At 49.9% G+C, this 14,872-nt stretch overlaps 1 protein-coding gene across 2 annotated transcripts; it reads left to right on the forward strand.

Annotated features, from left to right (window-relative positions):
* Positions 1 to 2,667: 2,667 nt before the first annotated feature.
* Positions 2,668 to 14,408, forward strand: RSPH1 (radial spoke head component 1). 2 transcript variants are annotated; one of them, XM_060099999.1, is made up of 9 exons: positions 2,668 to 2,721; positions 5,381 to 5,494; positions 5,597 to 5,702; positions 7,976 to 8,066; positions 8,551 to 8,686; positions 10,179 to 10,250; positions 12,486 to 12,645; positions 13,410 to 13,550; positions 14,356 to 14,408. In XM_060099999.1, exons 1-9 carry the CDS (start codon positions 2,668 to 2,670, stop codon positions 14,406 to 14,408), a joined length of 927 nt encoding a protein of 308 aa, XP_059955982.1. The 2 variants fall into 2 exon arrangements, with proteins under 2 accessions (XP_059955982.1, XP_059955983.1); XM_060100000.1 differs by lacking the exon at positions 5,381 to 5,494.
* Positions 14,409 to 14,872: the final 464 nt, after the last annotated feature.

The following is a 14,872-nucleotide window of genomic DNA, read 5'->3' on the forward strand; positions in this document are numbered from 1 at the left end:
GTGAGTAATATTTCCACTAAATGATGATGACTTTAAGACCTGTTTTCCCTCCATTTAGATCAATTTTTTTAAATAATTAAATATTAGATTTAAATAAATAAAAAGTTGGGGTTATGATTTTTTGTTGAAGGTATTAAATCTCAAAAGCAACTAAGAGCACCATGCAATATTTAGATTTAAGATGAAACACAGTTATTTGTATAATTTGCAAAAACACCTTAAAATTGGATATACAAATGTACGATGGCCAAACCATATATAGAAATAGAACTCTGACCCACAAGTTGCAGCAACAAGCCCAGGAAACCAACCCACTATCTACAGTAACCATTGCAAGAAGCCAGCCTACTGTAGGCCAGACTGGCAGGAAGTCAGTTGCTAGCTCTACTAACTGATCCAGGAACAAACAATAACCCCTTTAACAATCGGCTCCAAACGGCCAGGACTTGCTTATAACTGAGAGGCACCCTCATTTTTGCCCCCCCTTCCCCCTTAGGACCAACCAGAGAAAGCTGAGTTTTTACCGTAACCAAACACATGGGATGTCTCGGTTCTCGTGAGCCCTCTGGCAGCTTTCCCACAGCCACAGCGTGCAATCAGGGCACCAACCCCTTTCCTTTTTCCCACTATAAAGCTTTCCCACTCCTCTGCCTGCCTTTGGGTCTCTGCCAAAATGCAAGTGATGGTGGCTGAATCCCTTGCTATAGCAAGCCGCGAATAAATAGTCTTTGCTTGTCCTCATTGGGTGGTCTTTGTTTATTTCCACACACAAAATAGAGATTCTTTTAAGTAAAAGTGATAAAGGAAAAACATATTTCTATCTCACCAGGGGATCTAAAGGCCCATATGGACTGGATTTCCTTGGGTTGGTTGAGCATCCACTGTGTGCAAAACGTGAGGGGCTGAGGGGGAAATGAAGATGAGGGCGGCATGGCTCCTGATACCCAGAAATCAGACAACCACCCAGATGACTGTCACATGAGACAGAACTTGTCTTGTGTATTTGATGAAGATGGTTAAAGGTACGATGGGAATTAAGAGAGAGACAGTGAGCACAGCTAACTTGAAGGATCAATAGAAACACAGGAGGGAGGTGTCCGACATTTAGAGCAAAACATTAAAAATACAGAGAACTATGGTTAATATATACTAATAAAAACTCACTACTTAAAATTAAATTTTGCATGTTGTCACACTCAGACCTTTAAAATATATAGGTAGATGGATGGATGATAGTCAGATCGATGATACAGAGAGCTGAAGTCCTTTCCTCTTTCTCTAAGCCCCATTCCCCTCTTCCTCCACGAGGGCACCCTTTCCATGAATTTGGAGCTTTTTCTGGAAGTGGTCTCTTATCCAGTCTTTGATGAATGGCTATGACTTTTGATAGGCAAGGCTGGGGGAAGGAAGACTTTCCAGGGAGAGAGTCTGGCACAGGCAAAGGCATAGAAGTGGGGAAGTGAAGGATGTACTGCGGCAAGTGCCTGTGGTTTTCTTTTGTCTGAAGCATCTAAACCAGTATAGGAAGGGGATGGTGGGCTGTGAGGCTGAGAGGACGACTTAGGGCTTGAACGTGGAGGGACTGAACGCCAGTGGATAAGGCTGGTCTGCATTTGGGCTTCAGAGCAGAGGAGGAACGTGAGGTGGCGGAGAGTACCGAAGGCTGGAGATAGAGAGGCTGAATTAGAGGCCATTGCTAGAGCTTACAGGCTGGGATCAGCGCTGGTGACAGACGAGTTGGGAAGGAGATCATGAGGGGCCCTGGGCAGGCCCGAGGGTCAGATGACCAGAGGGAAGCTAGGAGGAGGGGCCCATTAACGAGTGGGAGTGAGTGTGAATGTGCAGGTGTATGTGCGCGCGCGCGCGCGTGAGCGACTGTCTAGGCGTGTGTGAGGGAGCGAGCTCCATATGGGAACCCCAGGGGGCTGGACTCACACCCAGGGTGGAGGAGAGACGTCAAACCCTGACGGGCACCAGGGTAGATTGCATCTGCTAATAGGTCGGAGCCGACTCCTTGAGTCAGGAGGAGATGTTTACAAACACGAGAAAAGATCTCGAAGAACACATCTCTGTGGACCGCCAACACCGAAGGATCAGAAGAGCTCAGAAAGATGAAGAGGGCCTGCCGAGGGACCCGAGGAACCAGTGGCCGGGGCTCGGAAGAGGCAGTGCCCAGCCCTAGGCAGGGGTGAAGGCCTCAAGAGAACTGGCCCGACGGGCTTCCTGCACCCCTCCTCGTTGCAGCATCACCCAGAAGCTGGTTAAAGAGGGCCAGCCACGTGGTGTCCAGGTTAGCGAGCGGGTGGGTACCCAGTAAGCCACAGGCCCCGCCCCCTCCCTCCTCTTGCGCGACGATTGGCCGAGGCTCCCCTTTTCGTTGCTATGACAGCCCCCGAAGGCTGCCATTGGCTTCTCCCCACGCCTTCCCGCCCCAGGCCCCGCCTCTCTCCCGTCCCAAGCGGCGATTGGTGGATGCATCCCGTTGCTATGACAGCATGCGTCGGTTAACGGTGATTCCTACCCCCACCTTCCGGCTTCTACGCCCCAGTTGGGAGGGAGGCGGGCCTGGCCGCGTCTCCATGGCGACGGCGGACGCGGTGCAGGCAGCTGGTACCTACCGACTAGAAAGGCTCAGACTGCAGCCGGGATCCAGACTGGGGCGGGATCATGTCGGACCTGGGCTCGGAAGAGTTGGAGGAGGAGGGAGAGAATGATCTTGGGGTGAGATCTCCGGGTAAGGGGGCGGTGTCCCAGGGGTGCGCGGACCCTTGGAAGCCGGTTTCGGAGAGTGGGGTGGCCTGGAGGCCAGCCACAGTCCCACTGGGAGGCCCAGCCAAGAACAAGGACCACGCAGGCCACAGCGGGCGCTGCGTCCTGCAAGATGGCTGTGAAAGGTGAAACGTTACGACGTCCGCCTGCCGAATCCCTTCTCGCTCCCCCTCCACCGATTCCTCCTACCGTTAAAGGCAAAGATTTCCAAATCCAAGGCTTTGGAAGCGTCCTCCACCCTGCTGTTACCTTCCATCGAGGCAGTTTCCTTGGATGGTTGGGTCATCCCAAGCTACCATACTATTCTTTTTTTTTTTTTTTTTTTTTTTGCGGTACGCGGGCCTCTCACTGTTGTGGCTTCTCCCGTCGCGGAGCACAGGCTCCGGACGCGCAGGCTCAGCGGCCATGGCTCACAGGCCCAGCCGCTCCGCGGCATGTGAGATCTTCCCAGACCGGGGCACGAACCCGTGTCCCCTGCATCGGCAGGCGGACTCTCAGCCACTGCGTCACCAGGGAAGCCCTACCATACTATTCTTGAATGTATTTTTGTATATTATTCTGAAACTATTTCTGTAATGGAGCCTGGCTCCTCAGGATTAAAGGAAGATGAAGGAGGTCCCACGCTCAGCGAAGTCTTCTTGAAGTATTACCATACAGGCCTGTAATCACATGTGCTTTCTTCACTCTTGTTGGAAATGACCCGGGTCATTGGAAATATTTCCTGGTTTAGACCGCAGAGAGGAGGTAAGGGATGCACATTCAGTGATGTGAGCTGGGCTCCATGTGGGCATATTTGTACTGCCCGAAGCCAGAGGGTGGCTACTGCCTGCCTGGCAGGTTGGGAACCTCATCCGCTGTGTGTGTGCAGGGTACAGAGTTGAAATAGTTTCAGAATTACCTGAAAAATCTAGCACCCCTGCTGAGATAGATGTGCTTGCTCAGACCTTTTTACTAGCTCTGCACACCCATCTTCCAGCTTCTGCTTGATTTGCTGCTCAAGACAAGCACCTCTGTGCACTGGAGCCACCTGGCCAGTAGGGAGCGGCGGAAGTGCCTGGGATGTACGCATCCCGGGACAGCCAGCAGCTAGTGCTAAAAGGCAGGGCAAACTGCAGTGATCTACACTCCAGAACCCCCTGTGCGATGAAGCTGAGTCTGGGACATCACCCGGCATCACCCGTGCTTGGCAGCCGCCTCTTTCACGTCTGTTTTCACACCCCCTTTGCTGGTTTCTCCTGGGAGCACTTAAAAAAAAAATCTCTCTCCATCCAAGGTCTGCTTCTGGGGAACCCAAGCTACATCACCTTCCCAGTAAGCTTTCTAGTTCGTCCCCTCAAATGGCCCTACTGATCTGTAACTTTTTAGTGCCCATAATTTTCAGGTTCGATTCACAGTTGGGGTCATTTTCAAGGGTTCTCTTCCTATTCGGGCACCCCAGTGTCTCAGTACTGGGTGTATTGAGAGGTCTTTGGGGCGGGAGGAGGAGCCTTTTGTACACTTTGACTTAGACTAACCCTGAAACAAGTTTGTAAGGTTATAAAGTTCTGCCTTATAATCTGAGCATGAATTTCTGAGCCAAACAGTGCTAGAAAAGCACAAGAACTGCAAAAAATGTTTGTTTCTGAAGCCCTTGACTTAATGTGTCTGAGCTTGTGTGTAATGTCCATCCAGATCCAATGCCATGTCAAATCATTGCTGTATGCCCTCGCCATTTCATTATTCATTATTTGCACTCTACACTCATGTATTAGGTGCTTGAGAAACGTATATTTCATGAAGGATCAAGAAAATAGGGAAGCGACGAGCTTGTATTATGTTTTTTATTGATTTACTTTTAAGATAGATTAATTATCGATCTTAGCTATGAGTGTTTGAACCTTAAGTCTCTTGATAAGGAGTTTAAAGATAAGATAAACTAAATTGAGTTGGGAGACTCAAGTTGACAACTGAGCCCAGTTTATTCCTCAGCTCCCCCTACCCCTCTCCCACCATCAGAGCTTCCTTGAAGGTCAAAGGTGTCTTCAGGCCACAGACACCCCAGGGATGATTTGCATTTTAAGTTCTGTATTATTGGAGGAAGGTGGGTTTAAGACATGTTCCACCCGCAAAGGCTACTTCAAACGTGTTCCTATAAAGAACACAACTTGGAGCACCTCGCATTTTCCTCAAAATGGTCAGTTTTGTTTACAGTGTAAAGGATTATCATAATACATTGGAAGGAGGGAGTGAAAGTCCTACCATGGACAGGTACCAGCTGTGTGACCTTGGACGGATGCTGCATGTCACCCAGGTCTGGTACCTACCTCACCTGTAAGACAAGGCCAAGCATTGGGAGGATGCAATGGAATACTATTTATAAAATGCCTAACACAAAGTTAGTGCTTTTATTTATTTTGCTCATTTTTTAAAAATTTTATTTTGGCTGCGCTGGGTCTTCATTTTGGCACGTGGGATCTTCCTTGCAGCGTGCGGGATCTAGTCCCCCAACCAGGGTTCAAACCTGGGTCCCCTGCTTTGGGAGCGCAGAGTCTTACCCACTGGACCACGAGGGAGGTCCCTGGTTAGTGCTTAATAAATGGTAACTGTGATCGTCTCGTTTCCTTCGGTCCAGGAATACGAAGGGGAGCGGAACGAGGCAGGGGAGCGGCACGGACACGGGAAAGCAAGGCTGCCCAATGGGGACACGTATGAAGGGAAATACGAACATGGCAAAAGACACGGCCAGGTCAGAATCGGTGACTTGAGTGGGTGGTTTACTCAATTTAATACTCTGTTAGCAATTCTTAAATTCAGGATTGATATGAATTATATAATCAATGTGTTTCAGGGGACCTACAAATTTAAAAGTGGTGCGCGGTACATTGGAGAATACGTTAAAAATAAAAAACACGGTCAAGGCACTTTTATCTATCCAGACGGATCAAGATATGAAGGTAAAATAGCACCACAGAGCAGACTTCCATGTTGTGGAGGACTTGGGGCTGGAACGTCTCTGTGGATGCTGAGACACACGTGAAAGCTTCAAGTCCCCCAGTCATTCAACAAATACGAGCTATGTTCCTGTGTTCACAGGGTTGATGCACAAACCAGAGAGCCTTGTAATTAGTGAACTGATCCACAGGGGGACATGTGACTGTCCCTGTGACCTGCACATTCTCTCCTGGGGGCCCATGTGCTGAGAGAGGCTGCTGGGCGAGCACGGACCTCGGGGAGTGGGTTGGACCCAGGTCAACTGGTGCTCAGTGGGTCTTCTCCTTGGAGCTGTTCTTGCTCTCTTCAATTTCTTTATTATTATTATTATTATTTTTTTTTTTTTTTTGCGGTATGCGGGCCTCTCACTGCTGTGGCCTCTCCCGTTGCGGAGCACAGGCTCTGGACGCGCAGGCTCAGCGGCCATGGCTCACGGGCCCAGCCGCTCCACGGCATGTGGGATCCTTCCGGACCAGGGCACAAACCCGTGTCCCCTGCATCGGCAGGCGGACTCTCAACCACTGCGCCACTAGGGAAGCCCTCTCTCTTCCACTTCTGACCAGACCCTCTTGTGATGAACACACTGTTGGTTTAGATGGTGGTTCCTTCACTGAAGGCTTCTGATCTGGGAGGCGTTCTGCCTCGTTAAACTGGCGTTCTTACCTCTGCCGCCGTGCGTTACGTGCCAGTGTTATATGGCTCAGGAAGATTCTTGTCCCCTTATTTCCAAGAACTGCAATGCCGCCCCACCCACCATTGTCACCTGGTGTGACGACGGTGTGACGTCTCACCCCAAAGACCGGTGAAGGCCATTCCTAACCCAGGGAGAGAGACGAGTGGGGGTGGGTTGTGAGCCTCGCAAACGGTGTGCAAAGGTTATGTTCTGGGCTGCTTTTCTGGGAAGAAGTTATCTAGTTTTCATCAGATTTCCAAAAAGATCTGTGAGCCCAACCCTGGAACTGGTGTGACAGTAGGTGTGACCTGGTTCAGGGGACCCCATCCCTCCCTGCCTCAGCCTTCTCCCCTGCAGTGCGAGGATCAGATGAGTGAACACACGTGAGATGCTCAGAACCAGACCTGACAGATTGTATGTGTTCAGTAAATGTCGGTGGGCGACAGTGTAGCTTGTGTGATAGCAGCGCTTCTTAGCACGGATTCTTCTACCCTCTGAGGGTGTGGGCTGGAGCTGCCTGTCCGGTGGCCACATAAAACCAGAACCGAGGCACCCTCAAACAGGGCTTCTGCTGGAATCCGACACCTGGGTGGACAGTATCACTGCTGTTCCTACTAGAGATGGAATTTCCCTTTGGTTTTGTTTCATAAATCTTAGAAGCCTGGCTCCAGACGTAGGACCCATCTGCTTTTTAAATCAACTTGACACAATCTAATTTAGGATTTAATTCTTTCCAGATTCTGATGAACATAATTTCATTATTGTCATTTTGATTTCAGCGTAGATGTTAATCTAATTTGAACAACATATATGTTATGTATGAGAAGATATATGCATATGTGGAGATACATATATACGCACTCAGAATAGGGGATTGAAGGAGTTTTTACTGTGAACGTTAGCTAACATATAAAAGTTGTAAGTTGTCGTGTCTCCTTAATGGGTGCAGGGCGCAGTCACTGCCCAGGGATTTCTTCTCTGAGGTCAGAGGCTAAATACTCATTTTAGCTCAGTAAGTCAACAGTCTTCCAGCCCAAAGCCCAAGTTAACATGAGACTTCTTTGCCACTGCTTTGGCCGAGAGGGGCGCAGACAGGCTTCTGGCCACTTGGCGAGGATGCTCAGCATGGGTGTGCAGGTGGGGCGGCCCCAGGCGCTGGAGCAGGTGCGAGGTGGGAAACAGATTGAAATGCTGGCAAGTGGCTGAGAATAGACCACGGAGGCTCCAAGTTGTTGCTGGATCACTGAACGCACGCAAGGCAGCAGGAGTGTGGAGCTGGGGCCACTGTCCATAGGGCAGCAAACCCTGGCTTGAAGCCTTGCTGTGCCGCCGGCCAAGTGGGAAAGCTGCTGTTAGCACTTGCAGGCGACAGTGGCCCAGTACATACACCTGCCAGCCCGTCCCCCTGGAGGCCCGGCTCAGCCTCCCTCCGCCGGCTCCCCGCTCCGTGTGTCCATCGGCCCGGCCGAGAGGCAGGGATGGAGGGGGCTCAGAGTGGGCAGGGGCAGCGGTGAAGGGCAGAGCTGTTTCCTCCTGACCCCTGCTTTTGTGTGGCCCTTCCAGGGGAGTGGGCGGACGACCTGAGGCATGGCCACGGAGTGTACTACTACGTCAACAATGACAGCTACACCGGGGAGTGGTTTGCTCACCAAAGGTTCGGTTCTCTCCCTGGGCCCACAGATCAGTTCACGTCATGAGCACATGACGGTGACTAAGCAACAGAATCATGGCCGGAGAGCCCACTGGCCAGCCCTGCCCCACGGTTCATGGCTTTAAGGCCAGCATGGGAGCAATGTACTGCTGCGCAGGCGCAGGTTCCCGGGAACCCACCCAAGGGCCCCAGGCCACGGAGGACCCAGGAGAACCTTCTGGGGGCTGAGTTGCAGCTCCCAGGAGCCCTGCCTTTCCCCCAAGCCAGCCAGCTGATAGGCAGGAGGCCGCCGCTGTCCAGCAGGGATGCCTGCTCTCAGCTTGGGCCACGAGCAGGAGGTGTGCTTCGATTGGGCCCAGTTATAGAAGCCTCTTGTGAGCCCGCCTCAGCCTAGGCGCCCCCCCTTGATTTAAATGTGTGTCTCATAAACCTGGAAGGGTTTTCACTGCAACGGAACCAAGTGCCTCGCGCTCCTCATCTTCACCAGGCACGGGCAAGGCACCTACTTCTACGCGGAGACGGGCAGCAAGTACGTGGGTTCCTGGGTGAACGGCCGGCAGAAGGGCACGGCCGAGCTCATCCACCTGAACCACAGGTACCAGGGCAAGTTCCTGAACAAAAATGTAAGTCAACGGGCAGCGATGTTTGCCAATGAAGTAAGCAACACCCTCCTCCCCGAGCCTGTGTGAATGTGTGAGCAGAAAATAGGACAAACCCAGGCAAACCCTCCCACCCCCTCCAGATAGGGAAACGGGGCAGCCGTGCTGAGCTCCGAGCCTCACTGATACCCACAGAGGGCAGGGCGGGGGCGGGGGAAGCTCAGCCTGTTTCTCTGCATCTCAGTAACATCCATGCTCTCTCCCAGCAACGGGAATCATTATAGCACTGGGGGCATCTTGCCCTTGGCCTCATGAGTAAATCGGATATGAAATACGTATTTGTCTGGAACGACTGAGCATTTCCTGCAGTTGAGCCTGTGGGTGTTTTGACTTTCTTTCCCCTGGGAGGCCCGCAGCTGGAGCCGCAGGGAGGAAGACCCACCAGGTCCTCCCTGGAGCCCCACACCCACCCACCTGCTCCAGGTGGTGGTGGGACTGGAGGCCTTGGGTCTGAAGGTTTCCGGTTCGCAGTACCCGCGATGGGTCATTTCTGTTTGGAGGACTCTGTGGCCTTGCGTGGCCTTGTTGCCCGAGCCCTGATGGGATGCAGAGAAACCCTGAATAATTTGGAACCTACCTACGACCCTGCATTTGCCATGTAGCCTTGATCGGGTTGAGCAGAAACTTTCCCCAAAGAAAGTTTTCGGACGAGAGGCTCTTAAGTGCTGCTGTGGGAAAGAAAATTATTAGAGCCTTACTCTGGTATATATATATATATATATATATATATATATATAAAACACATACTTTTGTCCAGAAATTCAACTTCTGAAAATTTACCCCGAGGAAAATGTCAAGGGTGGACCTAAAGATTTAACTCAGGGTATGTTTACCATAGCACTTTTTGTCAAAGTATCAGCATACCAAATATCAACAATAGTAAGTGAGTAAAACAGATTATAATTCTTCGATGAAATAACATACCAGGTTGACAACTGATGTTATGGAAGAATATCTGTGATATGGGAGGTCATTCATGCCCTATTTCTAAGTAAAAATAGAATAAGAGTCAGCACGTGTCGTTACGGTCAGATTTTTATTTAAAAAAAATCTCTGTATTAGAAATAAGGTTACAGAGACTACATCAAAATATTAGTAGTTCTAACACAATATTGTAAATCAATTATAGATAAAAATTTTAAAAATATCAGTAGTACTATTTTTAGCTAGTTTGACTGTGAGGGTGAACTAAGTGAAATTTTTGTCATAAATACATTACTTTTATAAAGAGATAAAATGTAGTTCAAGTTTTTTTAAAAACAAACAAAAGGGGACCTATACTTTGCATTCCATTAGCCATTAGTTCACAAAAGCATCTTTAATCCATACTGAATTTTCCCCAGTTCCATGATTTGGAGTAGGTTTTATGAAAGTCACGTTTATAAAGCATTTTGTACTTTCTACTGGGTGTTGGCGCTCAAGAGTGAAGTATTTCTTGGTTTCTCTTTGCTCGTAGCCCGTTGGCCCTGGAAAGTACGTGTTTGATATTGGCTGTGAACAGCACGGGGAATATCGCTTAACAGACGTGGTAGGTTGCAGAGTCTGTATCACTCCTACGTTCATAGGCCAACGAGCTGCTCGGTGATACTGATCCTACAGATCTGTGTCGGGACCAATTGCCCTACGGGAGTATAGGAAAGGGGGTTGGGCAGAAGGGGAAGCTGGGTTCTGACGGAACCCCATGGGAGCTCTGAAGTGGGATGACCCTTCAAAGTGTCCTGAATGGAGGCCAGGACCTTTGACCTGCATGTGGACCAGTCACCGGCTGTGGGCTGCCCGTGGACAGGGGCATGAAACCTGGACGATGTGGCCTCCTTTGATGGAGGGCAGTTCCTGGGAGGAGCTCTGTTATGAGCAACCAGCTGTCAACACCCCCAGCAGCTGGAGGAGTGAGCGCCTGAACGGGGGCAGGGTGGGGGAGATCACGTGAACACATAGGAGCCAATGAGAGAGCAGACACCCCTCGGGGTGGTTCTCAAAGCGCAGTCCTGGCGGCGTGCAGCTTTGGCCCTACCTGGGAATCTGTTTGAAATGAAGAGTTTTGGGCCCCACCCCATCCTTCCTGAATCAGAAACTCAGGCTGGGGCCAGCGATCTGGACTTCAGCAACCCCTCCACGGGATTCTGGTGCAGTTCAAGTTTGAGCACCACTGTCCTGGAGAAACTCAGACATTTGGACACGGAGGAGAGCAGTGTATTTCTGAGTGACTCAATGGAACTAATAGGCAGGGGTCTGTCACTCTTTGTCACAGGTATTATCATCTTTGCGACGGTGAAGTTTTCCATATTTATAGATTGATGTTCAATCTTTGGAGTTTTGTGATAGTTACAAAACTGAGAAGTAGACCAGTATGCTTGGTAAAATTGACATGTGTTGGCTGTTAACCTTTGTCGGAATTATTCATTATTATAAATTATTCCACATTTGGAACTGATGAACTTTGTCTACTTTCACTGCATTTTATTTTTCTCTCCATAATCCTTGAGACTAGAGCTTCAGGGTTTATGCCCTTCCACGTCATTACATGGATGTCTTTGGGTGTTTTTAGGCCTTTTCTTACAATGATGTTGATACCGAAACTTGGCCTCTGTACACCTGTGCTGAATCGAATGTCGGAGACAGAGTTTTGGGTGAAGCAGAAAAGAACAGCTTTACTGCTTTGCCAGGCAAAGGGGGACACAGTTGGCTAATGCCCTCAAAACTGTGTGTCCCAACCTGGTGGAATTTGGTGAGGAGTTTTACAGCAATGTTTCAAGGGAAGGGTTGCTGATAAGGATCAGGGTGTGTTCAGGGCCTGCACTCCTTTAATCTGGCCTCAGGCGGTCTCCTGATGAGCTTCTCAAGGTTATCAAACTGTGACCTTCTCTCTGGAATGAGCAATGTTTCATCAAGTAGTTAACATCTTCCATTTCTTGGGGGTTTCAGTTCTGCAGAAGAGCTCAAAGACATTGTTTCGTGTATCCCTTGAGGCAGAAGGAGGACCCTGCCCCAAGGCTGCACCACTGTTTCTTGGTTCCTCCCCCCTTATCTCTGCATCCCCTCCCTTTCCTGATTAGTAACTGCTTGAACCTGCCCTTTGGAACTTAGGGAAGGTGTTGTTTTAGGGGCCTATTCCCTAAAACAAAAAATGGGGGACACAGAAAGGCTTTTGTGTCCAGGAGCTTCACAAGGTCCTGCTCAGTTTCAATGTTTGTTTTGTTATGTTTAAAGAAACTTAGAGCTGAAATGTGGCTGAGCAGCTGCAAAGGGCACTTAGTCCTGGTCATTTCTTTTTCTTTTTTTTTTTTTTTTTTTGCGGTATGCGGGCCTCTCACTGTTGTGGCCTCTCCCGTTGTGGAGCACAGGCTCCGGACGCACAGGCTCAGTGGCCATGGCTCACGGGCCCAGCCGCTCCGCGGCATGTGGGATCCTCTCGGACCGGGGCACGAACCCGTGTCCCCTGCGTTGGCAGGCGGACTCTCAACCACTGCGCCACCAGGGAAGCCCAGTCCTGGTTATTTCTTAACCAGGAAGCGTTACGTCTGAGAGCCTTCTGTGCTGTCAGTGGAATGAGCACAGGAACTGTGTTGCCCTCACCTTCGTGTCTCATCCTCGTTCTCTCAAGATTCATTTGCAGCCCTTGGATTATACTATGGAGAGTTGGCAATTACTCTGATCACTGAATCCTGTTATAAAAATGCCCAAATGCAATTCAAAACCTGTCCCGTCTCCCCTCACTTTAAATATCCCACGCATGTTGGTCAAGTTACATTTTTTAACTTAGGAAAGAGGAGAAGAGGAAGAGGAGGAGGAGACACTGGAAACTGTCGTTCCAAAATGGAAAGTGACCAAAATTACAGAATTGGCCTTGTGGACCCCGACCCTCCCCCAGGAGCAGCCCGCTGGGGATGGACCAGGCCAGGGGGAGGCCCCAGGAGCTGAGGGTATGGAGGCCCTGGGGGTCAGATGGAGTAGGGCTCCCCGGGAAGCAGGCTCTGAGTCCCTCCCCTCTGTCAGTGATTGGCCGTGGGTGTGACCTGGGCAAGGCTCCGACAGCAGCTGGGGTGACAGGTCCTTCCTAAAGGGGATCTGGACAGCATTTCTCTGTGACCCTCACAGGGGGCTTCCTAAGAAGTCCTCAGGGGGCTGTGGAGTGTCCAAGGGTACACTGGGCAGGAGCCCTTCTGTTGCAAGTGATTGAAGACCAATTCCAATTGGCCTAAGTGGAAAAATACTGATACTGACTCATTGGTTCATACAACTGGAGCGGTGGGGGTGGGAGAGCCTCAGGTGTGGCTGGATCAGACCTCCGCACTCGGATCTCCACTCTCCTGTGCACGGGCTCTGCTCGCCAGCACCCTCTCCCCTTTGGCGACCAAAGCTCAGTGACTTTATCAGATTGCCACCCAATCCGCTCAAGAACCCTAGGGAACAGAGAGCTTCTTTCTCCATACGCTCATCAAAACCCTTGGGCTATATATTGTACACTTAAAATAAAAAGCCCTTGGGAATTAGCGGTTCAGACCAGTGATGCCCATCGCTGAACCTATCACTGTGATGGGATGGGGATGAGGGCAGAGGCCAGGCCTGGGTGGAGCTGTGACTCTGAGCTGGGGGGTGGTCCCCTGATGGAGAAGCGCGCACTGCTGCCAGCAGGGTGGGTGCGGCAAGGCGCCTGCTGATACCGTTTCCCTTTGTTCCATCTCAGGCAGGGGAGAGCCGGCGGAGGAGGTCCAGCCTCTGACCGACGTGTCAGAGGGGGAGTTAGATTCAACGCAGCCCGGAGAGGAGGAGGGAGACGCCAGCAGGGAGGATGGAGAGGAATTCCGCTACAACAGCTTGGACCAGGGTGAGCCTGAGCTCTGGGGGCCCGGAGGGCGGGAGAGAAGGAGGCACCAGGCACACCGGGGTGGGCGCAGGGTTTTCTCTGCCTTTGACCTAGGCCGTCCTTGGGCCAGGCCTGAGGGATGGGACGTCTCAGAGGACCTGCCCTGGGAATGTCGCTCCTTCTTAGGTGTCCTGGTAGGGACAGCCGTGTGATGCACGTTCTCTCTAACTCGGTCCTTGCTAATCTGCATTTCACCAATACGGCACGCCTTGGGCCTCAGGTCCCAGTTGACTGATCCCATGGCTTCATTTTACTACATGTTTTTCACCTTTATAACGCTTTATAATAACGCATGTATAATAATATAGAGGAAACACCTTCAAAATTTAAACCCTTTTACCATTTAATTTTTCAGCATTAATACACACAAATGCTCTTACGGGGGTGTGGGAGGAGGGTGGGAAGTGTGGAGTACAGCTTCCATAGAGATCAGAGTTTCAACAGTGTTACTTATAAATTATAGTCCAGCAATTTTATTCACTGATGAGTGTGCACAGGCAAAAGATAATGCTGGACCTTTACTCTCACTTACATGGATATTCTTTGTCTTAGCATTTACTCTGAATAAACCTTTTGCTTAGTTTATTACTGGTACCAAAAGAAAAACTATAAAAGTCTGTATAAGATAAAATTTAACATTCCATGATTTTGCCTGATAAATAGAAACGTTTAATATTTATAATACCTATTGCAAAAGATCTGCTAGCAAATCATGCATTTTTAAATAGAAAAAAGGTAATACACTCACATTTCCTTTTTCTTCCAGGAAACATTAATTTTGAAGAACAGGAAGTCAGACAGCCAGAACTGCTGGATTAAGATGAAGCAAAAGCCAGAGTGGTAGGAGATTGAGCCTTAAAGATGCTTCTGTTACCAGGGTAGTTATTACTAATCTATCGCTAATCTTTCTTACTTAGTTGTTTGTTAAGATGTTTTACAATTGCAAATAAATTTCTTCACTATCCTTTGTTTATGAAATAGCCTCTGCTTCCAGTTCTTTAAAAGTTACCTGGTTGGGACTTCCCTGGTGGCACAGTGGTAAAGAATCTGCCTGCCAATGCAGGGGACACGGGTTTGAGCCCTTGTCCAGGAAGATCCCCCATGCTGCCGAGCAACTAAGCCTGTGTGCCACAACTACTGAGCCCGCGTACCACAACTAATGAAGCCCGCGCGCCTAGAGCCCGTGCTCCGCAACAAGAGAAGCCACCAGCCCCTGCTAGCCGCAACTAGAGAAAGGCCATGTGCAGCAATGAAGACCCAACGCAGCCCCAAAAAAAAAAAAA

Source organism: Mesoplodon densirostris, chromosome 5 (genome assembly GCF_025265405.1).
Source record: "Mesoplodon densirostris isolate mMesDen1 chromosome 5, mMesDen1 primary haplotype, whole genome shotgun sequence".
Classification (NCBI taxonomy): domain Eukaryota; kingdom Metazoa; phylum Chordata; class Mammalia; order Artiodactyla; family Ziphiidae; genus Mesoplodon; species Mesoplodon densirostris.